Below are 25,720 nucleotides of genomic sequence, written 5' to 3' on the forward strand. Positions count from 1 at the left end.
CAAAGCTGGTATGTAAATTATCTATATTCTTGTAATTTGTTTTTTGACTTGTGCATGTGGAAAAAAGTGAGTCTTTAAAAATGTTAGCTGTAATGGATAATAGGAATCTGCTTACTAGCATGTGGAGATAGTTTAACTAACATTGTGGTTTCCCCAAGTTCTGTAAAATGTAATGGTATGAAGAAGTAGATGATAACCTTTTATAGATAAGCATAAAATAATATATATTTGTTTAAATAATGAATGGTCGAATAAATGACTGAAGCCCTTCTTGACTCCCATTTTTAGCATATAAATAAAAAAAAAAACATTTTTAACATGAAATTTCAACAGTACACTCAGATACCATACATTTTTTCTATAAAATAATATCAAAGGAGCCTTGCAAATTTATGGTTGTTAACACATCTGAGCAGGCAGTAATAATGACTGGGGGTGCACCACTTCAACCTCTTTATAAAAATTACTGGTTGTGATTTTAATCTAGGAACTTTATTTATTTAGCTTTTTAAATTGTGTTTTGGTTATTTTTAAAACATACATTAATTTGTCACAAACTTAATGGATTTTAATCCCCACATAGCTTTGTAGTGTTTATATTAATCAGCATAACAAAAACATGATGGCATGATTCACATCACTGGGCAGTTAACTTAGAGAGTTGTACTTTATTCAGGTGGGATAGGGGTAGTAAAGGGCAGGATACATTTGCATGTATATTAAAGGGACATTGTACTGTAAATATGTTTCCCTTTAATGTGTTCCTACAGACTTTTTATTGTAGTTGTAGAGTATATAATGTATGGTAAATGTTCCTTGACTCATTGAATATCCCGACACTTACTCCCGAACAGCAGGATTCTCTCATCACCCCCTTCACTCTAACAGAGCTCAAACAAACTATCAAAAATCTAAAGCCCTTCAAGGCCCCTGGGTCGGATGGATTTCCCACCCAATTTTATAAGACCTACATTCAGGAATTTTCCTCCTTGCTCCTCAGGTTCTACGGCCTAGCTAGAAAAGATGGGAGTTTTAAGAAAGAGTTCTTGGAAGCTTCTATTGTCACAATTCCTCAATCAAACAAGGACCCTTCCTTGTGCTCCAAATACAGGCCAATTTCCCTGATCAACACAGATGTCAAAATTTACTCCAAACTCCTAGCCAACCATATCTGTAAACTACTACCTATTTTAATTAACCCGGATCAAGTTGGTTTTGTCCATAATCTCGAGGGCCCAGATAATACAGGCGCCTCATTAATATCGCTTGTGAATCTCCTAGAATGAATAAGCCCTTTTCAGTCATCTCCCTAGATGCCGAGAAGGCCTTTGACCACGTCAGATGGGCCTATCTCTGGGAGACTCTCAAGGCTTTCAAGTTTCCCTCTGACATCTGTCATGCTATCCATGCTCTATATTCCACACTGGCAGCGAGTGTTAAGGGGCTAGGGTTCCACACCAATCCATTTCAGATTTTGAACAGCACCAGGCAGGGATGCCCTTTTTCCCCACTGTTATTCGCGCTAGCGGTGGAACCTTTGGCGGAACATATACATTCAGACAGGGACATTGAGGGCATCTTTCTTTCTGGTACGAAGCACAAAATCACGTTGTTTGCTGATGACATTACTATATTCTCTACGAACACGGTCCCTGCACTTTTGGATGTACCGAGAACCTTTGGGGACCTCTCTTTCTTTAAGCTCAACATATCCAAAACTGTGGTTTATTGGTGGGGGTACCCACAGGATTACATCCTATGTCTGAAGGATAGATTCAACTTTAAATGGTCGAGAGATCAGGTGACCCATCTCCAAATCAGGATATCTAACAGTGCAATGCAAATGATTAAAGACAATTACCTTCCACTTCTAGCTGAGCTGCGGCATATCAAACATAAATGGGACTGTTTGTCTATCTCTTGGCTGGGACGTATAACCTCTCTTAAAATGTCCTTTTTACAGAGACTCATATATTTGTTTCAATGCCTCCCCCTAAGAGTCCCCACGCACCTTTTACACAATTTCAAAGCAAATTCACAACATTCATTTGGCAAGGAAAGACCCCCAAGATATCACATAAAACCCTCCAGCTCCCCATTCAGTTGGGAGGCCTGGCCTCCCCTTTCATTATTAAAGGGACACTGAACCCAAACATTTTCTTTTGTGATTCAGATAGAGCATGCAATTTTAAGCAACTTTTTAATTTACTCCTATCAGCAAATGTTCTTCATTATCTTAGTATCTTTATTTGAAAAGCAAGAATGTAAGTTTAGATGCCGGCCCATTTTAGTGAACAACCTGGGTTGTTCTTGCTGATTGGTGGATAAATTCATCCACCAATAAACAAGTGCTGTCCAAGGTTCTGGACTTTCTTTTTCAAATAAAGATAGCAAGAGAACGAGGAAAAATTATAATAGGAGTAAATTTGAAAGTTGCTTAAAATTGCATGTTCTATCTCAATCACAAAAGAAAAATTTTGGGTTCAGTGTCCCTTTAAGAATTATGAAGGGGCTATGCTCACTCATATATCCCAATGGGGAGTACTCCAGACCCATGACAGATGGAGAGAGCTTGAACAAGCCTCCCTACCCTCTAACATTCTACTTAGGGACCTGATCTGGACCCCCTCTCATAGCCGCAGAACCCTGGGTATTACTAATCTAGTAATCTTAGAATGTTTCTCTGTTTGGGACACGATTCGTCACCTTAACTTGATAGCACCCCATCCTTCCCTGATTACTTTGGACACAGGCCTTTTTTACGGGTCTTCCTGAAATCCACCCAAATTCCTGGACTCGTTTAGGTGTCAAGTGAGTCTCTGACTTCTGGTCTACTGCCCATCACGATGGTTTTATTGAATTAAATCAACTAGATCCACATGCTGTGTGCCCTGCATTTCTCTGTTTGAGCTTCTTAGAATCAAAAGCTTCCTCTCCAGTTGGGGATTCCGTCCCAACCTTTACCGCCCACTTACCCCATGGGAGTCTGTCTGGCACAGGGGCCACAGGCTAATCAGACCACTATCACTACACTACAACTTAATTGACAGAACCATACCACCGGAACTAGCGCCACACTTACTTCACATTCACATTCTAACAAACACTTTGGCAACAGTGACTAAGAAAACTTTACATTGTATAACAATGTTTGAAACATATTACAAGGTTGTATCCCACTGGTACCTAGTTCCCACACGTCTGTCAAAAATATTCCCAGGGACTTCCCCGGTGTGTTGGAGGGGCTGTGGCCTCCCTAGTGATATGATGCATATATGCTGGGAATGCCCAAAAATTAAGCCAGTGTGGAACCTGTGTTTCAGGACCCTTTCTGCCCTCGAGATTAGAATAACTAGACCCAGCCTTAGCTCTTCTTCATTTAAATCTACACACCCTTCCTAAACATCATAGTCTGATATGTATCTATCTTTTCTCTTCTGTCAAAACCAACATTGCCAGATCCTGGAAAAAAAGAGCTTCCTCCAAAATGGACGGAGATTACAAGCACCATGGCGTATATCTACACTATGGAAAAAGATATCTATAACTCTCTAAATAAATCAGACCTCTTCGAATTGGCCTGGAGTGATTAAAAAGATAGATATGATACACTGTGGCAACCGCCGGCTACGACATAGGTCGCAATCCCTATTACATAGCCAAATAACCGACAGCTCCCATCCTCACTCCCTCTTTGTATGGAATATAGGGCAACAACTATACTTTCACTCCCTCATCTCTTGCTTTTTTCTTTTTTTTCTCTCCCCCCCCTTCCCTCCCATTAGATGACTGAGACCTGAATGTAATGTATTGATTATGTATATGTTTGCATGGACCGAGTAGTTCTCTTTTAAACCTTCTTCCCTAATGATGGAAGGATTTTTATTATCAATATCAATGTCTTGTCAATATGGGTAACCGGCCGAGTTTGTCCGAATTTTTCAGTTTGTGATTTTTGTTTGTGTAGGAGCCATGTGAGGCTCCATTTATTATTTGTTACTTTTAAAATTCAAATAAAAATCATTTTGAAAAATAAAATAATGTATGGAAAATTGCTTCTTTAGGTTTATTTTTTAATATAAAGTAGCTGCTGTAGCTGATTGAAGCTTTAATTCATTGCTCATGTCCATATAAATGGCTAAACCTGCAGAAATAGCAGACCTCTTAATCTTATCTATCTCTCTGTACATTAAGTGCTCCTTATCTCAACTCTCTCTCTATGCTCAATAGTAAATATTTAGAAGGCAACCGGAAAGTAAAATTGTATGACATCTCTTCTACCCCCACTAGGGACTTGATTACTGCCTCTTGTTTAAATTCCTTTTATATATAGAATACTAAATTATTCATATTTTCAGTATAGGTGGTGGTTTCAACAGAATAACAGAGCCATTTTAAGTGACAAAATAAAGTTAAGAGATAACTGTTGGTCAGAGCAGACGTAGGTGGCCTTTGAAAATTAAAGCAAGGCTATATTAATTCTAAAAATAATGGATGCTTTCCATGTTTAAACTGCTCTAACTGCAATAGCCAAATTAAAAGAGACACTTTTGTTCATCCCAATACAGGTCAAAAATTTAAAATACAGGGGTATTATAACTGCAATACGTAATTTGTAATTTATCTTATCAAATGCCCATGTGAAATAATTTATATAGGGGAGACTTTATAGAGGATTTTATTGCCCCTGTGGTACATCATTTTTTATGTGCCGGTCACTCTATCTCACAATTATGATTCAAAGTAATAGACTCTATTCCAATCCCTAGAAGAGGAGGTAATAGAAGCTTGCTTCTCAAGAAAAGAGATGCTTTTTGGATCTATAAATTGGATGCCTTGATACCAAGGGGTATGGCCAGAGAACTAGACTGGAACTTCTTTATTTAATTGCAATTTTTGGATCCAAAATGGTCTGTAGACTTTGGTAATAGATATTGGTTAACAATTAAATAAGAACAAAGATGATATTTAAAATTAAAATTAAGTTTAGAATTTGTGGTAATATATAGCAGATTTAGGTTTTCAGTTTTGTAAATATCAGTTTAAGCTACATTGTAATTAATATGTAATTATTAATATGTAATTATTGATTTGGCACTATTGTAAAATTTGTTAACACTCTGGTGTGGACAAAGGAGGAGTTATACATTTAGGTGTAGGTATATAAAGATGGTATGTTAATGCACAATGTATAGGATTAAGGGTGTAAGGTCAAAACATAGTCCATTTCTGTACATGCTCCTTTATATGTAATAAAAACCTTGCTAAAGATCAGTGGTGCGGTTGTATTTGGTTTTGTATACTGTTTGTGGGTTTACACAGTGACTCACTCAGCTCGCACACCATTTGGATATTCAGAGTGCTAGATTAACACTGTTATTTGCTTCAGTTTTCACTGTGACTATCCGTGTACCTATTCCTTTATGGAAGAGACACAGGAGGAATAAGGATCAAAGGTATTTGCTTATGCTGATATGGAAGCAGCTCAAATTACAACTTTGGTGAAGGGGTCATAGGACTTTCTAAGGACTCCTCAGTCAGAGATTAACATGAAAAACTATGAGAGACTCTCAAAGAGGACTATGCATATGAATTACATATGGCTACCCTAGCAGAATATCACAGGTTAAATGTATTCCCAGAGGCTTAAGAATAAATACAAGACTGGCACTGTTGGCTAACAACAAAGAGTATTTTACAAAGTTTGCATACATATTAAACAAGTGTTTGTTGGATTTGATTGCACTCACTGTGGAATAGACATGTGCGATTCGGTTCGGTTCGTTTCGGAAATTCGGAAAATTCTGAAAATTCGGCGATTCGGATCGAACCGAATTTCTGAATTAAAATGTTGCCGAATTTTTCGAATCGAACCGAATCGAATCAATTCGTAAATTTGGATGACCATTGGGATTACACTAGTATTATACAGTATGTTAGGTTAACACCTAATATACAGTATAATACTAGTCTAATCCCACCTAACACTTACCGAATTGCCGAATTTCCGAACCGAATCGAACCGGATCGAACCGGATCGAACCGAATCGAACCGAATCCAGCCAAATTTCTTCGAATCTGAATGAATCCAAAACAAATCCGAAACGAATCGATTCAAAATTTTCCGAATTCGAATCGATCCGAACCGAACTTCGAAAAATTCTGAATCGATCCGAACCGAACCGAACCAAATTTTTTCGCTATGCACATGTCTACTGTGGAATATTTACAGAAAGCCCAGAAAATCGAAATAAAAGAAATCGAGGAAACACTTAATCAGTCAGCAACAAGTGTGGATATCGATAAGGTGATAAAAGATATTAATACTAAAATCAGCAAACTTAGAAGAGAGGAAGGTACAGAAGCAGAACAAATTTCATTGCATTTAACAAGATCATCTCATGGGGTCCTTTTGCAAATGGAAACATTACTAAACCAAAAGTCAGAGAGGTAACACTTTCAGTTTCCAGCATTGCCATTACCGTAGAGATACTAGTGGCTTCAACATGACAACAGAATCTTTGTCGGGGGAATCAGATGCCGGCACAGGTAAGGTGGGTGTAAACACCGCTTCACTAAATATGAACAGCCAACAAGTACCTCAACAATAACGGAGGACCCAGGGAGGGAACAGACGTTGTCTAATTCAGCAATGAGTAATAAGATACAAAATAGTACAAAGGAAATGATTAAAGATGATCTTTCTATCAGAAAGTTGGGGTTAAAAAATAAAAGCACTTTTTTTTTACCTGCAACCTATGATTCAAGTATTGATACTTTTGTTGAGCCTAGTAAAGAAAGATATATTGAAATTAAATGCAGAATCAGGACAGAATACAAGAAATACATTTTTTTAAAAAATTATAATATGACAAAACAAGAATCTTTAGTGGTGAGGGCATTAAAAAATAATAAAGATACAATTTGTAAGCAGGCTACCCCTTCTACATACTGAAACAAGGAACAGCGATGGGCTCCAATGTCGCCCCCACTTATACCAATATGTTTATGAATCTCTTTGGAGATAAGTTTGTATATGAAAATCATTTATTTTTACTATATAACACCATCTGGTGGCACTATACAGTACAGATGATATTTTTGGCGTTTGGTGGGGTAACAATGGGTCCCTGGAGTAGTTTGTTGGAGACTTAAATACTGTCTCTCAACATATAAAATTAACATTGTCCTGAAGTGAGGATAGTGTTAATTTTTTGTACGCTAGAGTGTTTAATAGTGGTACAACCTTGAAAACTGATTTATATTGGAAGAATACAGATAGGAACTGTTTGCTTCATTACTCAAGTGCTCATCCCCCATCACTATTGAAGTCATTACAGCACAGCCAATTATTGAGGGTAAAAAGGATCGTGAGTTATGATAATCTGGCTACTGGGAGATTTAAGGAAATGGGTGATATATTTATTGGTAGAGGTTATCCTCCTGAGATGATAGAGCAAGGGATCAAGAGTATTCAGTCTACTTCTAGAGATGAGGTTGGTAAATCGAACAAGAAGAAATATTCAGATTGGATGGTTTTTGTATCTGAATAAAATGCTTTCAGTCAAAAAATACAGAGCTTTATAAAAAGACATTGTTATATTTTGAGAGAAAGTAATCCTGGACTGAAAGCATATGATAATTTTCCAATGCCAGCCTATACTTTACCCCTAATTTAAGAGACCAACTGGTCAGAGCAGACATAGGTGGCCTTAGAGAATTAAAACAAGACTATATTTATTCTAAAAATATTGGATGCTTTCCGTGTTTAAACTGCTCTAACTGCAATAGCCTTATTAAAGGAGACACTTTTGTACATATCTTAATACAGGTCAAACATTTAAAATACAGGGGTATTATAATTGTAATGCCTCATTTGTAATTTATCTTATCAAATGCCCATGGGGCATAATTTATATAGGGGAGACGACACAGAGGGTACATGATAGAATTATGCAACAGAAGGATTTTAATGCCTCTGTGGCACCTCATCCATAGAAGAAAAAACTTTTTTTTTTATCTATAAATTGGATACCTTGAAACCAAGGTGTATAAACAGAGAACTTTACTGGAACCTATTTAATTGTAATTTTTAGATCCAAAATAATCTATAGACTTTGGTAGTAGGTATTGGTTACCAAATAATAAGAACAAAGATGATAATTAAAATTAAAATCAAGTTTAGAATTTGTGGTAAAATATTTCCGATTTAGGTTTGTTGTTTTATAATTATCAGTTTAAGATACTTTGGGCAAGATTACAAGTCGCGCGGTATGTCTTTTATGCGGACGATATGGTCTTTTTGCAAGCAATTTCCATTGTCCTGATATTACAAGTCTTGAAGAATTGCAACAATCCTCTCCACATGTATTTAAAGATTTTCTGCAACAAAAGAAAAAGGGATTTTACATAGAGATACATACAGATACATTGCTAAAGTTATATTTGTATGTTTATATATATATATATATATATTTATTTATATATAAATATATATATATATATATATATATATATATAAGTGTACATATATATCAATGTATTTATATGTTTATATATGTATTGACAGACATATATACACATATAAAAACATAAATATATATGTAGACATATATAGATATATAAAAGTGCATTAAAGCCCATTGCCATTAAGTAGATGAAAACATGATAAAACATATATATGCAATATTCATATTTAATACATATTTTAACTATGCATTTACTGTAAATATTTCACATTTGCTAATGCGAATATGTTATGTTGTATGCGCAACGGGTGTTAGGTTTTTTAAAAATATTTTTTTTCTCTTTTGATTTCTATAGAGAATTCAAATTGCTATAGAGATTGCGCAATCTCGGGTGTTTTTCCCCCCACTTTTTTTCTCCATTGATTTCTATAGGGGAAAACATGCAAACTGGGTCAAACAGGTTTGCTGCGACTTGTAATCTTGCCCATTGTAATTAATGTTATTATTAATATGTCATTATTGATTTGGCCACTAGGTGGCACTATTGTATAATTTGTGAACACTCAGGTTTGGCTAAAGGAGGAGTTATACATTTAGGTGTAGGTATTTAAAGATAGTATGTTAATGCAAAATGTATATGACATGATTAAGGGTGTAAGGTTAGAAACGTAGTCCATTTCTGTACATTATATGGAATAAAAACCTTATTGAAGATCAGTGGTGTGGCTGTATTTGTTTTTGTATGCTGATTGGATCAGTGGCGGGTTCTGATCAGAACAGCACTGCACCGGGTTCCTAAACCATACTTCTACTGTGTGTTTACACTCTTTGTGGTGGTTAAACACACAGTAGAACAGGGTGACTTCACCATCAAAAAATACAAATCATTTACAATATAAAATTCCCATTTAAATTTTTTTTTTTTAAAGAGATGTTGGCTATACAAATAAAAAAATAATTAGTGATGTTTTTCATAAACAACACATAATTTCACACATACAGCGCACATGGTGTTGCATATATATATATACAAAATATATATATATATAAGTATATATATATATATATATATATATATATATATATATATATATATTGGGCTACATTACAAGTGGCACGCTAACTTACATGCAAGTTGAAAGTAAATGGGTACGCGTGACCAAAAACAAAATTTGCGCTCAATGGATAAGCGTTCCTTAAGACCTAGCGTAAAGTGTAAGCACAACATAACTACATTAAAATAAAGTATTACGCTCATATATACTCTTTCTGATAAAATACTTCATATAAATATTAATAATTTTTTTATAAGGGTTAAAAGATATATGGTATATGACAAGGTATTTGACTGGAAAGGGCTATAATGTATATATATATATATGGATATATATATATATATATATATATATATATATTTGTCTAGTTTAGCAAATGGAGAGCACTCTCCCTTCAAAACCAACTTGCCAGGGTGCAAACAGGAGGCAAATAACAAAAAACAATGGCTTGCACTCACTGGTCTTATAAAAAACGTGCATTTAATGTAACGTTTCAGGGACCGTATCCCCTTCCTCAGACACATATACACATATATATATACATATATACACATATATATATATATATATATACTTTGGAGCCCTTTCTAGTCAATTACATTTAAACATAAAAATAGGAGCATATTTAGATGCTTCAGATAGAGCATGACATTTTAAGCAACTTTCTAATTTACTCCTATTATCAAATTTTCTTCATTCTTTTGGTATCTTTATTTTAAATGCAAGAATGTAAGTTTAGATGCCGGCCCATTTTTGGTGAACAACCTGGGTTGTCCTTGCTGATTGGTGGATAAATTCATCCACCAATAAAAAAAGTTCTGTCCAGAGTCTGAACCCCAAAAAAAGCTTAGATGCCTTCTTTTTCAAATAAAGATAGCCAGAAAACGAAGAAAAATTGATAATAGGAGAAAATTAGAAAGTTGCTTAAAAATGCATGCTCTATCTGAATCACAAAAGAAAAAAATTGGGTTCAGTGTCCCTTTAAGACATTTGCATGACCATGAGCATGTGTAGATATGATCTCATAGAAGGCTTGGTTTTCTAAAATTGTATACTATAATTGAATCATAAACACCTAATTTTAAAGTAGGCTGTACTTTAAATTCAGTTAAGTATGTTGTAAGTTGTCACCACCAATGATTTGTTTAAATGATGTAAAAAAATATATATATATATTTTTTAATCATCTAGATTTTTCCATAATAACATAAAATCTGCACCTGGAATCCTAAGTATACAGTAATTACAATGTTTGCTTGTCTTAATATTAATAAAATCATTAGACTATAAAATCACTTTAACTCTCTATTCAATATACATTTTATGCAATATATTTTTGTATTTTGTAAAATAATAAAGACTTGCTGCAGTTCCGCAGTTTAGACTCAGTGTGTCGCTGTTGAACAATAAGAAAATGTTGCTGACTAGCTCATGCTAATGATGTTTAGAATTATTAGTCAGTGCTTAAATCAGGGCAACGTTTCCACTGTCTTTGCAATCTGGATTATTAGAATTGTTTACATTTTCAAGGAAACCAAAAAAACAGGGATCTTTTGCAGGAAGCAATGAAGAAAACTGAGCATCACATTACACAGGTGCCAATGGCATAACAAGTAATATTTTTCTTTTATTCCTTCATTTGTAAAGCTGAATCTGATCTGCTCCAATACTCAATGTATGAAGAAATGAAGAAAGGTTCTATAATTGGGAATGTTGCAAAGGATTTGGGTATGGACAATACAGAATTGTTAATTAGAAATTTGCAAATTTCTTCTTGGACAAAAAACAATATTGTAATATCAATTTAGAAAATGGTAGCTTATTTGTGAATGATAGAATAGACATGGAGGCGATTTGCAGGATAAAGCAGAATTGCTTTTTAAATCTTGAAATATTGGTTGAAAATCCAGTAAATGTTTTTATGTAAAAGTAGAAATTCAGGATATAAATGACAATGCACCTCATTTTCCTAAGGATTTATTTGAAATAGAAATGAGTGAATTTGCTTCTCCTGGAACACGTTTTGTTTTAGGAAATGCACAGGATCCAGATCTAGGTAATAATTCTTTACAACGCTATGAGCTCAGCTCCAATTTACATTTCACATTGGGAGAAAAAACTAGCACCCATGGTACTAACTATCCTGAAATGGTGTTAGAAAAACCCTTAAATCGCGAGAAGCAAAGTATCTATAACTATAACTTACTGCTTATGATAGAGGCACACCTGTGAAATCTGGAAGTGCTAAAATACGGGTGATAGTTCATGATGTAAATGATTATGTTCCTGCATTCAGCCAAGACAAATGTCATATTATAAGATGTGTTCTTCTTTCCGTGAGAGGTTGACCAATCATAAAAGTGCTATACTTAAAGCAATAACTGAGGGTCATAGTGAACAGCCTGTAGCCAGGCATTTTTTGGAACATGGTCACACTGTCGCAATGTTGAAAACCATGCTCATAGACAGAATTCCTCCTCTTCAGGTGTGGGGGGGGGGGGATAGAGATGAGGAGCACCTAAACAGGGAAGCACAGTGGATTAATCGATTGGGTACTATGACCCCTAGAGGTCTCAATACACATTTAGATTATGCCCTGTTTCATTGAGCCTTATATGTCATCCCTAAAGTATACCCTTAATCACTGGGTTTATGTAGTTAGTTTATTTTTTTTCGGTATTGATTGAATATATGTATGACTGCTTTTTTTACTTTTTTATTTTTTTCATGTCCATCTAGATTTCTGGCTTCCATCTAATCATGCTCTACATCATATGGTTGGGTGCATTTTACATATCTTGTTTGGTACATATGTTTATACAGCATTTTAAGCCCTTCTCTAGTATCAAATTGGCTGTAGTTTGGGGATAGTATTGCATTGAAATTACTGGCCCTTTAATACAACGTGTTGTATGCTCGCTAGGTTCTCTATTGGCATGTTGGAAACTTGTAACGATGTGGAGTTACCACATTTTTCACATATTCCGTAAGATTTAATATGAGGCATTTATGTAGCTGACACATATACTGTTGGATGACATCCGCTATGTTACCCTAGGACACTGATTAAAGCCGATCATTTTCAGATTACTGACAGAGATAAATGCTTCCTTGTTTTAAGCCGCTGTCAGATTGCTGTGAATCTAGTTATGCCCCACACTCATGACGTTTGGCCCAATCACACAGCAGCTGGTGGGTTTAAAAAGGTGTTGTCAGGTACATGTTCCCATATTGTCACGGATTGGCGCTTTGAAACACTGAGTTGTTGTTACACTGATTCAGGTATGTTTACTATACTTTAAACCGATAATGTTTTGCTGCCGCTATTTGAATGTTTTTTGCAGTTAATTTAAGATGTTTGTGAATACTTATTTGGTTGAATTGCTCTGTAAATGCTGCTAGTTAAAATAGTAGTGGAAACACATGGTTTCATTAGGCCTTTGCATATATAAATAAATCCTATAACTTCAAGCACAAAGCAATAATGCATGTCAGCCCAATGACAGACATATTTTATTTAAAATTCTTACTAAGCTTTGATACACTAATAATGGCGTGTGTAGATTCGCAACAAAGATGGAAGTTACTAAGAGAGACAGACTAAAGAAAAATGAAAATCAAGATGCTGCCAACAACCTTCTAATAGAGCATACACAGATTAACATTCCTTTTATTACAGATTATAATTGTGACAATAAAATAATCAAAACATTTTTAAACAAACACTGGCACCTTGTTTGTACTGATCCACTGATCGGCGACAAAGTAAATGAACGACCTAGACTAATATATAAAAAAGCCCAAAACTTTAAAAGTCTGCTAGCTCCCAGTGACCTTAAACAAAATAAACATAAAGGCAAATCAACAAAATTTAAGTGGAGCTCCCCTACAAGGATTTTTTCCCTGTTTCGGTTGTAGATCATGTGAATTCTCAAGTAAAATAAAAAGTCCTAATTTCCCCATCTACGAATTATAAACTTGTCATCAAAGACATTATCAGATGCCAGGATAAAGGGGTCATCTTGGCTATAAAATGTTCATGTAATAAAATCTATTTAGGTGAAACCACAAGAACACTTAGGGAACGTATAAGGGAACCCATTTCCTGCATAGATAGAAGGAACTTTGACACTCATTTATATAGCCACTTTAGGGAGGTTCACAATAATAACCTTCAAGACTTCCAATATTGGGGAATTATGAAGGTTAAGCCAGATTGGAGAGGAGGCAACCTAGAGCGCAAATTGCTCAAACTAGAAGCAGAATTGATCTATAAAATGGATACTCTAAATCCCTTAGGATTAAATTCAGAAATTGACATAGCCCCTTTTTTATAATTATATTTATATAATACAATTAATATGAGATAGATTATCTCATTATTCATTTATTTCTATTTTCATTTTTTATTTTCATTTTTTTTTTATATTATATATTTCTCATTTTCTTATCACATTTACATATATGTTATGTTCTGTATTTTAAATATATAATCATAGTACTAAATATTAAACATGTAATAAGACACAGCAAGCTATTTGTTATGTGTTGTATAAACCAATGTTTTTAGTCTTCTAATATGTAAAACCACTTTAACTATATAAACTAAGGATCAAGAAATTCCACCTTTAGTCAATTGGCAACAAATTGCTGAAAACCTCAACCAATGGAATACTAAGGAGGTCTTTTTAAAGAGCAAAGCAAGAGTCTCAAACTAAAAGTCTTTATAAAGCCCCTAACGTGGGCGAAACACGTTGACCAGGACCACTACCTGTTTTGCTGCTTTGTTATCCTGTGCACAAATACACCTAGCCCAAGAAAATCTGAATTTGAACAAAGGGAGGTGTATACGGACAGAAACTGATATTTTACACTTTCAACTCTACTTTGAATCCGGTTTTCTGGACATTTGGCTTGTTCACAGCCACCCTTCGCCACTACTAGTGGCAATCACTTTAATCTCCAAAATACATAATAGTATTTGTCAAACGTTGCACTTTCCATTGGGTGCCCTTTGACCCCAACATTCAACGGCAGATCTACAGAGACGCTAATCTTACTCAGCTGAGATACACAGCTGTCAGCTGCACTTGAGAGGAACACACACTAATTGTTCTCTGTCTAAGAAGTATTGAATTTACTCAGAACGGCTGTTCAGAACCACACTACGAAAACAAGTGATATTGCTCAAGAATTTCTACGCCTCCAATTCCATTGTATATACAGTCAAGTTCACAGACCGCTATTTCTACAAAAGGGACAGCATCTCTAATCTGCATAGCAGGTTTTTTCCGGTTATACAGAGGAATTTCTAAGAGTGTTATTGCCAGTACTATTTTATCCTCATAAGGTACTTTTACATATTTTTTCCAATGAGGTAAACTTTATTTATTTTTTGGATACTATTAGTATTTCTATTTCTATATATCAAAGTTAGCTCATTGGCCATTACATTCACGGTAATCTGGGGAGACGTCCCCACTTTTATATGTGTTTTAATAAATTGTCCCAAACTGTTTTAAATTGTACATTATTTGGTTTCAAATGTGTATACATTTGTATTTATTAGTTTATAACCAAGCCCAACTGATATTTATCTTTGTGTTATTAGCATAAAACAGATTCTTTAAAAAAACAAACAAACAAAAACCACTAAGTTGTTTATGCACGTTTTCTATATATTCATCCTTTAATTTAATATTTTTTGTTAGGACTCGATATTATACACACAATATTTAGTTGTTATTCATGGCATATTATTACTAGTCAATATTTCTCACTTTACCCCAGGGGTGGACTGATCAGCCGGGCAAATAGGACCTGGACTGAGGGCCCAGCAAGTAGGGGGGCCCACAAATGGCATCTCCATGGCTCCTGTTGTGCTGCTTAAGATGGAGTTGACAGCTGTGCTGTTAGTAACTAAGCAGTTAAGTGTGGGTTTAGTGAGGGGCCTGGATGTAAGATTTGTTGCTTGGGGGACACTAGAGTGTTGGGGGTCCTGACAGGGGTCTGTCGCTGTGAGGGCTATGGAGTGTGGGGTCTGGCCTTGGAGGTTTGGGGTCCTGTCTATGGCCCTTGACTTTGGGGTCCCTGGCCCTGGAGGTTGGGGAGTCTGGTGAGGGCAGGGATGCTACCATATTTATTTACATAAATTTTGGTCAGTGGGAGCCCTTCCCTGATTTTTGCCCAGGGCCCTGAATGGTCTCAGTCCGTCCCTGCTTCACCCTAGCTTATTAGCGCTGACACTTCTCTTATACTTGTATCTTGTTTACCTATTCATTTATCCTGGAGGGGATATTTAGTGTCAGCTGGGTTTTCTAGTGTCTAGGGCGCTCTCTCTCTGTCTGTTCATAACATTAAATTACTTATTGTCATGATTGATACATATATTGGATACGATATTGTATTGAAATACAGAAAATTGCCCTAATAGATTTAGGTTAAAAACTTTGTATATAATGGTTGTATGGTTCAATTTCTCAATTTTTATCACAAGGGATTATCCCAAGGTGCTGTTGTATATAGGATTATTGGTCACAATGTTTATTTAAGGTGGTTTACTTTTTCTTTTGTTTGTTTTTAAATGATCATGTATTCATTGTTGTATGCATATTATGTTTTTAGATTATCTTGAAAAAAGGCTAGATTTATAGTCGAAACGTTGACTAACACTTTTATGATGAATTATATGAAATAAATATTGTTTCTACTACTGTCAAGACCTGTGAGTGCCCTTTTTGTTGGAGTTACTTTTGCATATTAGTTGAGGAGTCACCCAGGCAACAGATGAGCTAAGGCTTAGGGAGTGAGTGCATGGAAATAGGATGGTTATATATATACCTGAATAGCATCCCTTACTAATTTGGAGTGAATGAGCAGTTACAGCTATAAGAAAGAAGCAAAGTACAGGGTGAGACGACATCAACAATTGCATGCGATAGCGACTATTCAAGCGCAGTGGGTGAGATCTTTTATGTTTGCCTCTGGAGGTTTCTGGATTTAGGGGCCCGGTTCCCTTTTTTGAAGTACCTCTAGGCGAGGCTTGTTGCAATACTTGTGAAGATGATATGAGTAATTGCATATGTTCCACCTGAATGCTGCAACTTTTGTCATTTGCTGACACACTGCTTTCCGTATATAATTGACTGCCTATACATACATTGGCTATATTGGATTAATGAGATGGTTTATATGAACTGCATTTTATCAGCACAACTTGTTCTTTTGATGTGAATATAACTTGATCATAGTGAGATCTATCCATGATGCTTTTTCCTAGTGGTCACTAGTATTTTTTTGTTTCTTTTAGGTGGTATAATAAAGTTTTGTACTTTCTATGCAATAAATTAGTTAATTGCTTAATATATGCTCTAAGTGGGTTGTGTGGTTGCTTCTTCCCTGAATCTTATTACTGTGCAGGTTGAAGTGATGCTGGCTAGGGAACTCTATGTTCTTTTTCTCTCACACATTTTTTGAAAAAAAAAAAAATAAAATAAAAAAATAAATATATATATATATATATATATATATATATATATATATATATATATATATACATACATACATACATACATACATACATACAAACATACACACACACACACACACACACAATCAAATACCTGAAAACAGTAAAAATCATTTGTAATCAATATTAATAATGTATTTTAGTGTGCATGTACTGTATATATTTTACATTTCAATGTTCTTCACATAGGGGAAGAATAAATAAATATATATATAATTGTATACCTGTGTTTATATATATATATATATATATATATATATATATATTAAAATAAAACAAACATTTTCTTCTATGTGAAGAGCATTGGAATGTCAAATATTCATAACTACATTTGGGTTAGTGTCAGTTGGTCTAATGTGTTTTTTAAGCCATTCAAGTCTATGGGGAGAAGATAACGCTGTCATGATATCTGAAGTCCTCATGTAAGTACGCACCAGCTTTCACTCACACACAAACATTTTACTTTCAACTTGTATTACGCATGCTAACCCACGCAAGTTAAAAGTTTACTTCTGGCTGTGTTTGCACACAAGCGTAAGCGTTTAATACCGCGCCACTTGTAATCCGGCACATTGTTGGGTAAAATGACTTTTCTTTTGGACTCTTTGGTCAATTTATTCTTTGATAAAAATACTATAATAGTATATTATGGGAATACAATAAAACTACAGTAGGAGAAAAAGGAACAGACTTCACATTCATTTCAATAAAATATATTTTATGTTTCACACAAGCATTCTACTACTGCCTCTGGTAACCATAAAAAATGAATGCATTGTTTTTAAAATGTAATAATAATAATTAGATTATTAAATTTACATAGATATCCTACCAAACATGTCTTGTTACAATCTGATTTCAAAAACAAATAAAGACATATTTGTGTCTTTCAAAATAATAAAGCCACCTTACTGCAGTTCCGCAGTTTAGACTCAGTGTGCCGCTGTTGGCCAATAAGAAAATATTGCTGAATATCTCATGCTACTGATGCTTAGAATTATTAGGCATTGCTGAAATCAGGGCAACATTTTCACTCTCTTTGCAATTTGGATTATCAGTATTTTGTGAATTTTAAAGGAAACCATAAAACAAGGATCGTTTGCAGAAAGTGATGAAGAAAACTGAGCATTACATTACACAGGTGACAATGGCATGGCAAGTAATATTTTTCTTTTATTTCTTCCTTTGTAAAGCTGTATCTGATCATCTCCAATACTCAATGTATGAAGAAATGAAGAAAGGTTCTATAATTGGGAATGTTGCAAAGGACTTGGGTATGGACAATACAGAAATGCTAATAAGAAATTTGCAAATCGCATCTCGGACCAAAAAACAATATTTTAATATCAATTTAGAAAATGGTAACTTATTTGTGATTGACAGAATAGACAGGGAAGCAATGTGTGGGATAGAGCAGAATTGCTTCTTGACTTTTGAAATATTGGTTGAAAATCCTGTGAATGTTTTCCACATTAAAGTAGAAATTCAGGATATAAATGACAATCCACCTCATTTTCCCAAAGATGTATTTGATGTAGAAATTGGTGAATTTGCTTCTCCTGGAACACATGTTGTTTTAGGAAATGCACAAGATCCTGACCTAGGTATTAATTCTGTGCAAAGCTATGAACTGAGCTCCAATATACATTTCACACTAGGAGAAAAAACAAGCACCAATGGAATAAAATATCCTGAACTTGTTTTAGAAAAGCCCTTAGATCGTGAGGAGCAAAGCATCTATAATCTGATTTTAACTGCTTATGATGGAGGTAAACCTGTAAAATCTGGAACTGCTCTTATAAGGATAGCAGTAAATGATGTAAATGATCATTTTCCTGTGTTTAGCCAAGACAAATTTCAAATAAGTATAAATGAAAATGTACCAAAGGGTTTTCTGATTCTTCATCTTAATGCTACAGATGCAGATGAAGGTTCAAATGCAGAAATAACATATTCATTCATTCACATTGCTAAAAATGCCATGGAAACATTCATTTTGGATTCTCAAAATGGTGACATTAGATTAAAAGGAGAGCTAGACTTTGAACTTACAAAAAGTTATGAGATGACAGTGGAGGCTAAAGATGGTGGTGGTTTGGTGGGACACTGTACAATTTCAATTCGTATTATTGATATTAATGACAACGCTCCTGAAATAATAATTAAATCTTTGTCTACACCAATTCCAGAGGACTGCTTACCTGGCACTCTTGTAGCACTAATTAATATTCATGATTTGGACTCAGGAAAAAATGGTGAGATAATTTGTCAAGTTGTTGGTGAACTGCCATTTAAATTAATAACTTCATCTTTAGATTATTACAAACTTGTAACGTCACAAACTATGGACAGAGAAAAGAAATCTGATTATAATATTACAATAAAAGCTGAAGATGGAGGATCTCCCCCACTGTTTTCAAATAAAACAATTCATTTAAAAATATCAGATATAAATGACAATCCTCCAGTTTTTGATAAAACAAGTTATGTGGCCTATGTTATGGAAAATAACTTAGCTGGAACTTCAATACACAAAGTACATGCTTCAGATCTTGATATTGATGAAAATGCTAGAATAATATTCTCCATTCTTGATATGAATCTTGAAAACATTCCTATATCTTCATATGTTTCCATAAACTCAGCAACTGGAGTTGTTTATGCACAGCGCTCATTTGATTATGAACAATTAAGAGACATTAAATTTCAATTAATGGCTAAAGACAGTGGATCTCCTACTCTAAGCAGCAATGCAACAGTCAGGATATGCATTTTAGACAGGAATGACAATACTCCGAAGATTCTCTATCCGTCAACAGATGCAGATGAAACAACATTAGTTGAGTTTATTCCTCACACTTCTGAGAAAGGTTATCTGATAACCAAAGTAATTGCAGTGGATGCTGACTCTGGACACAATGCTTGGCTGTCTTACCAGTTTCTACAAATACCAGAACCAGCATCATTTACCATTGGGCAACACACCGGGGAAATTAGGTTGGCACGTTCCCTCCAGGATACAGATTCTTTAAGGCAGAAGGTTGTGGTTTTGGTAAAAGACAATGGTGAACCACCTCTTTCTGCAACAGTTACTCTAAAGTTGGTTATGGGAGAAACATATCAACAGATTCTTCCAGAGATAAGAAGCCAACCCAATGATTTAGAGACTCAGTCAAATGTAACATTTTTTCTAGTAATATCAATAGCTGTGATTTCTATTTTATTCATTTTAACAGTAATAGCTGCAGTTATTTCTAAATTCAGGAAAGTTACTACTCAAACAGCTTTTGGCACTCTGACTAGGGATTTGTTCCCCCAAGTTGCCCTCAGATGTCCTTCTCAGTTTGGTGATGGAACATTGCCGCTCCCATACTCATACGATGTCTGTGTAGCACTTGATTCAAGCCAAAATGACTTTTCCCATCTCAAACCAATCCAGAATGTTCCAACTGACAATCTTATTGACACAGTTGATCCTGTCCCTGGAAATGATTTGTTGAACAAAAATTTGCCTTCAGAGGTAAGATTTCTTAATTTTTTAATACAATAAAATTAATTAACACTATGGGTTTCATTGCGGATGCAACTTTGGAGCGAGCCTGTAGCCGATAGTTAGGAAGCAGCGGTCCCCAGATTGCTACTTCCTAACCTATACACCAGCTCTGAGCTGGTGGTTTGCAATCACCCAGTACTTGTCTGACTAGACTGATTGACAAAAAGGTTCGGAGATGTTATAGTTTTTGTTTCTTAATATGATAACTATAATTTTAAATGCTGTTTTGCTTTAAAATTTAGATTATTACCTTAGACAGTAAAACTTTGGACACAGTTTTGGGAGAAATCTTATCCATATTTTTGCAATAATTTTTAGGAAGCAAACTATTTTCAGTTAGCGTTGCCATGGCTGTTTTTTCTCTTTCAATGTAGTATAGGCATTGAATATAAGCTGAGAAAAAAAAACAATAAATATTTGTAAAAGGGATAAAAAAACAAATACATTTTTGAAAATAGCAAACAAATATATGCTAGTGCTAAATATCCTAATCAGCATTCTTATATAGATTTTGCTTTATATAAATTTTGCTGAATTAAGTGTAGCCAAATAATTTCTTCAGTTGAATTTGCTTAGTCATTAATACTAATATATCAACTACCTTTCTGTTGCTGTGTAGTAGGATAATTTTCTTTTGCATGTTTTGATTTATTTATATTTTATTTATATTATTTATATTTTTTTAAGTATATTTGACCTTTAAACCCTTTAACGACCAAGGTCCTACAAAAACTCTCACTTAATGACCAAGGACGTACCCTGTATGTCCTCAGGGGTTTTAAGCAGTGGAATCAATCTGGAAACTTTCATGGTATTGCAGTGATGCCTCGATATTGAGGCATCCTGCAATACCATATTTTTACCCTCTGTGGCCCTCTCTGCATCGGCCATCGATGGTGCCGATCGTTGTTGGGTGGGAGCCATAGCATGGATGCGGGTGGACGGCCCATCGTTGAGTAAGATCCGGTTCCTGTCTAAGTAAAGTGCTCGCAAGGAGGCGGGTGTGCATGGGGGGGCCTGGGGTGGCTCGCAACATTCACAATAATACCTGGCAAAATGTATGTGAAGGAGGGAGAGAGAGGGGGAATAAATGTTGGGCAAAGGAACTGGGAGGGGGAGAGGGGTAGGGTATTGAAGGGGGCAGGTACACTACAGAAAAATTGTTAATTCAATTTTAAAAAATAAAAAACACTTTTTTTGGCAAACTGGGTACTGACAGACAGCTGCCAGTACCCAAGATGGTGGCAAATAGGTAGAGGGGGGAGGGTTAGAGAGCTGTATGGGGGATCATGGAGGTTGGGGGCTAAATGAGGATCCAACACTGCAGAATCAATATATATATATATATATATATATATATTAAAATTAAAAATGCCTTTTATTTTAGTACTGACAGACTTTCTGCCAGTACTTAAGATGTCGGTGACAATTTTGAGGTGAGAGAGGGAAAAGAGCTGTTTGAGGGGATCAGGAAGGGATCAAGGTGTGGGATGTGTCAGGTGGGAGGCTGATCTCTACACTAAAGCTAAAATTAACCCTACAAGCTACCTACCTAACACCTTAACTGCTGGGCATAATACAAGTGTGATGCACAGCGGCATTTAGTGGCCTTCTAATTACCAAAAAGCAATGCCAAAGCCATATATTTATGCTATTTATGAACAAAGGGGATCCCAGAGAAGCATATACAGCCATATGTGCCATAATTGCACAAGCTGTTTATAAATAATTTCAGTGAGAAACCTAAACTTTGTGAAAAAGTTAGTAAAAAAGTTAACGATTTTTTTTTATTTGATTGCATTTGGCGGGGAAATGGTGGCATGAAATATACAAAAATGTGCCTAGATCAATACTTTGGGTTATCTACTAATATATATATATATATATATATATATATATATATATATATACATATATATATATATATATATATATATATATATATATATATATATATATATGTGTGTGTGTGTGAAGGGTTATTCAGGGATTCCTGACAGATATCAGTGTTTCAATGTAACTATCGCTAATTTTGAAAAAGAAAATGGTTTGGAAATAGCAAAGTGCTACTTGTACTTACTGCCCTATAACTTGCAAAAATAGCAAAGAACATGTAAATATTGGGTATTTCTAAACTCAGGACAAAATTTAGAAACTATTTAGCATGGATGTTTGTGGTGGTTGTAGATGTGTAACAGATTTTGGGGGTCAAAGTTAGAAAAAGTGTTTTTTTTTCCATTTTTTCATCATATTTTATAATTTTTTTATAGTAAATTATATGATATTTAATGGCGATAAAAACGGTATATAATATGTGTGGGCACAGTAAATTAGTAAGAGGAAAATTACAGCTAAACACAAACACAGCAAAAGTTTAAAAATAGCCCTGGTCCTTAAAAGGACAGTATACACAAATTTTCATATAACTACATGTAATAGACACTACTATAAAGAATAAGATGCACAAATACTGATATAAAAATCCAGTATAAAACTGTTTAAAAACTTACTTAGAAGCTCTCAGTTTAGCTCTGTTGAAAAGGTAGCTGGGAAATAAGACACTCCCCCCTCCCCGTTCTTTTGCATATGAAAAGACCCTTTACACAAACAGGAGCAAGCTGGAGTAGGTATCTGTCGGTATTCTCCTAAAGCTTTGGGGCTTGGTTAGGAGTCTGAAAATCAGAGCAATGTTATTTAAAAATAAGCAAAACTATATAAATAGATCATCTACAAAACATCTATGCAAAGAAAAAAATGAGTATATAATATAAAGGGTAAGAAAATTGAAAAATGGTCCAGTCAGGAGTTTGTATGTGTCTTTCTGTTTGGCAGCAGTATTTGCTGCTATATTTGTAACATTATTTTATATACAGTGCTCAAAACAATTGCATGCTCCTGAGCCTACCTCAGTTTGCTATCATGTAAGTTAAATTGAACACTGTTTAGTAATTGTACTTGCTATATTAATCATGATAGAGAAATCAAGGATACTGATTAGGACATAAATTGCTACCCTATAGGAGAGCCCCCAGTGGTCTAGGTTAAAGTGGAGTGGTGTTTTGTGTGACATTTCTATAATAAATTGCGCTTGAATGAAACTGCTCTTTGAGTATACAGTGAGCATCTGTGTGCTCATTTTACAAGTTAAAAGTAAAGTATTCCCTCTCACGTGATACTAACCAGAGCTTAAAGTAAACCATGTTTCCGGTTGTGAAGTTACTATAAACCTACCAGTTACAACTTATACAAATGCAAATCCCTAATACAATGGTTATTAAGCATGAATATCACTTACAATACAAGGGCTTACATTGATACCGTTGTACGGTGTGAAAGAACAATAGCAATTTACCTGTATGAAATTAACCTTTTCATATCCAAAAGAATAGCACAACTTGTAAATGAATTAGTCATACTTTTGTGCTGGGGCATTTTGGGTATACAGTACATGTGTGTATGATGTGTAATTTACATGCATTTTACATTTTTTCTAAGATTTATGTTTATTTTTATTTTGGCATGGTTTTGGTTTAGAAACAAAATTAACATTACGGGATATCTTGCATTAAAAAATGGCCGCAGCTTTTCCTGGTCACAATATGCATTTTTAAACATTTCTCACACTGTAAAATTTTGTAAAATAGCACCATTTCTATCATTGAAACAAATGAGCTGCTTCTTTCATGCAAAACTGTGTATCACTGTACCAACCATGTTCCTGCAATCACAGTTGGTGCAATGAGATATAATTTTGCACAAAAGAAGTCTTGCTGTCTGCAGAATTAAGCCCAGTTTGGCTCATCCAAAGCAAATGGTGGTGGAATTTTTCTATTAATAAACAATTGCAGTAAAAAGGATGTTAATTTGTTTTTAAAATGTTTAGACTTGGCTGATATTTTATTCTACAGCAACATTACAGAAATGTCATGTAAAGAAAAGAGAGATTCTGAAACAAGGCAGGGAAGTACCTTACAAATGTATTCAATAAAAAGAAAAATTCTATAGTGATAATTAATGGTGGAATAACATCTACTAACAAAGTAAAGGAGATATCTTCCCTATTCCAAAATTATTTTATAAATATTTACTCGCAGAATCCTAAGGGATATGAAATTCAGTGCTTTTTGGAGAATATAAAAACACCGGTGATTTCAGAGGTAGATATGGATGTCCTAAATGCACTAATACTTGAACAAGATATAATCAAAACCATGAAGAATATGACAAAAGGGAAAGTCCCAGAACCAGATAGTCTACCCCTTAAGTTCTACTGGTTACTGAAGGACGCGATTATTCATGATATAAAAGATCTTTATGAATGTTATTATCTCAACAGCCAAATAATAACAACACAATTTAAGTCTGCAAATGTAATATTGTTACCAAAAGAAGATAAAGATCCCACTCAAGTAGCCTTGTATAGATCAATCTCACTTTTGAATCTTGACTTTAAGATCTTCATGAAAATCATTGCGGATCAGCTAAAATTAGTTCTACCAAAACTTATCCACCCAGATAAGGTGGTTTTTGTGATGGGGAGAACTTCAGAATTGAACATCTGAAAGATTCTACATTAGATTTGTCACTATAGTGAAATAACTCAGGGGGAACCTTGTGCTGCTCTGCCCGAGGCCTTCCTGCTATCCTTAGATGCAGAAAAGGCCTTCAACAGAGTGGAATGGGGATTCATGTTCGAAACTCTTAGGAAATTCAGTATGAAGGGGAACTTCTTAGACTTAGTTAAGAATGTATATTCAGATGCAAATGCGACAATACTGGTTAACAGCTTCATCTCCTCCTCTTTCTCATTAGGCCGAGGTACAAGACAAGGTTGCCCCATGTCTCCTCTACTTTTTGATTTGGTCCTGAAACCATTGGCAATTAGACTTAGGCCTAGATTTGGAGTTCGGCGGTAGCCGTCAAAACCAGCGTTAGAGGCTCCTAACGCTGGTTTTGGCCGCCCGCTGGTATTTGGAGTCAGTGATTAAAGGGTCTAACGCTCACTTTTCAGCCGCGACTTTTCCATACCGCAGATCCCCCTACGCCATTTGCGTAGCCTATTTTTTCAATGGGATCTTTCTAACGCTGGTATTTAGAGTCGTTTCTGAAGTGAGCG

At 35.0% G+C, this 25,720-nt stretch overlaps 1 protein-coding gene across 1 annotated transcript in view; it reads left to right on the forward strand.

Moving 5' to 3' along the window:
- The window catches only part of LOC128664817 (uncharacterized), a 165,130-nt gene extending 139,964 nt beyond the window's left edge, over window positions 1-25,166 (forward strand). The window contains 5 exon segments of the mRNA XM_053719620.1: window positions 6,233-6,450; window positions 11,434-11,579; window positions 16,490-16,513; window positions 18,233-20,571; window positions 24,699-25,166. Of these exon segments, the coding sequence (XP_053575595.1) occupies window positions 6,233-6,450; window positions 11,434-11,579; window positions 16,490-16,513; window positions 18,233-20,571; window positions 24,699-25,166 (3,195 nt within the window).
- Window positions 25,167-25,720: the final 554 nt, after the last annotated feature.

The sequence above is a fragment of the Bombina bombina genome, chromosome 6, assembly GCF_027579735.1.
Source record: "Bombina bombina isolate aBomBom1 chromosome 6, aBomBom1.pri, whole genome shotgun sequence".
Classification (NCBI taxonomy): domain Eukaryota; kingdom Metazoa; phylum Chordata; class Amphibia; order Anura; family Bombinatoridae; genus Bombina; species Bombina bombina.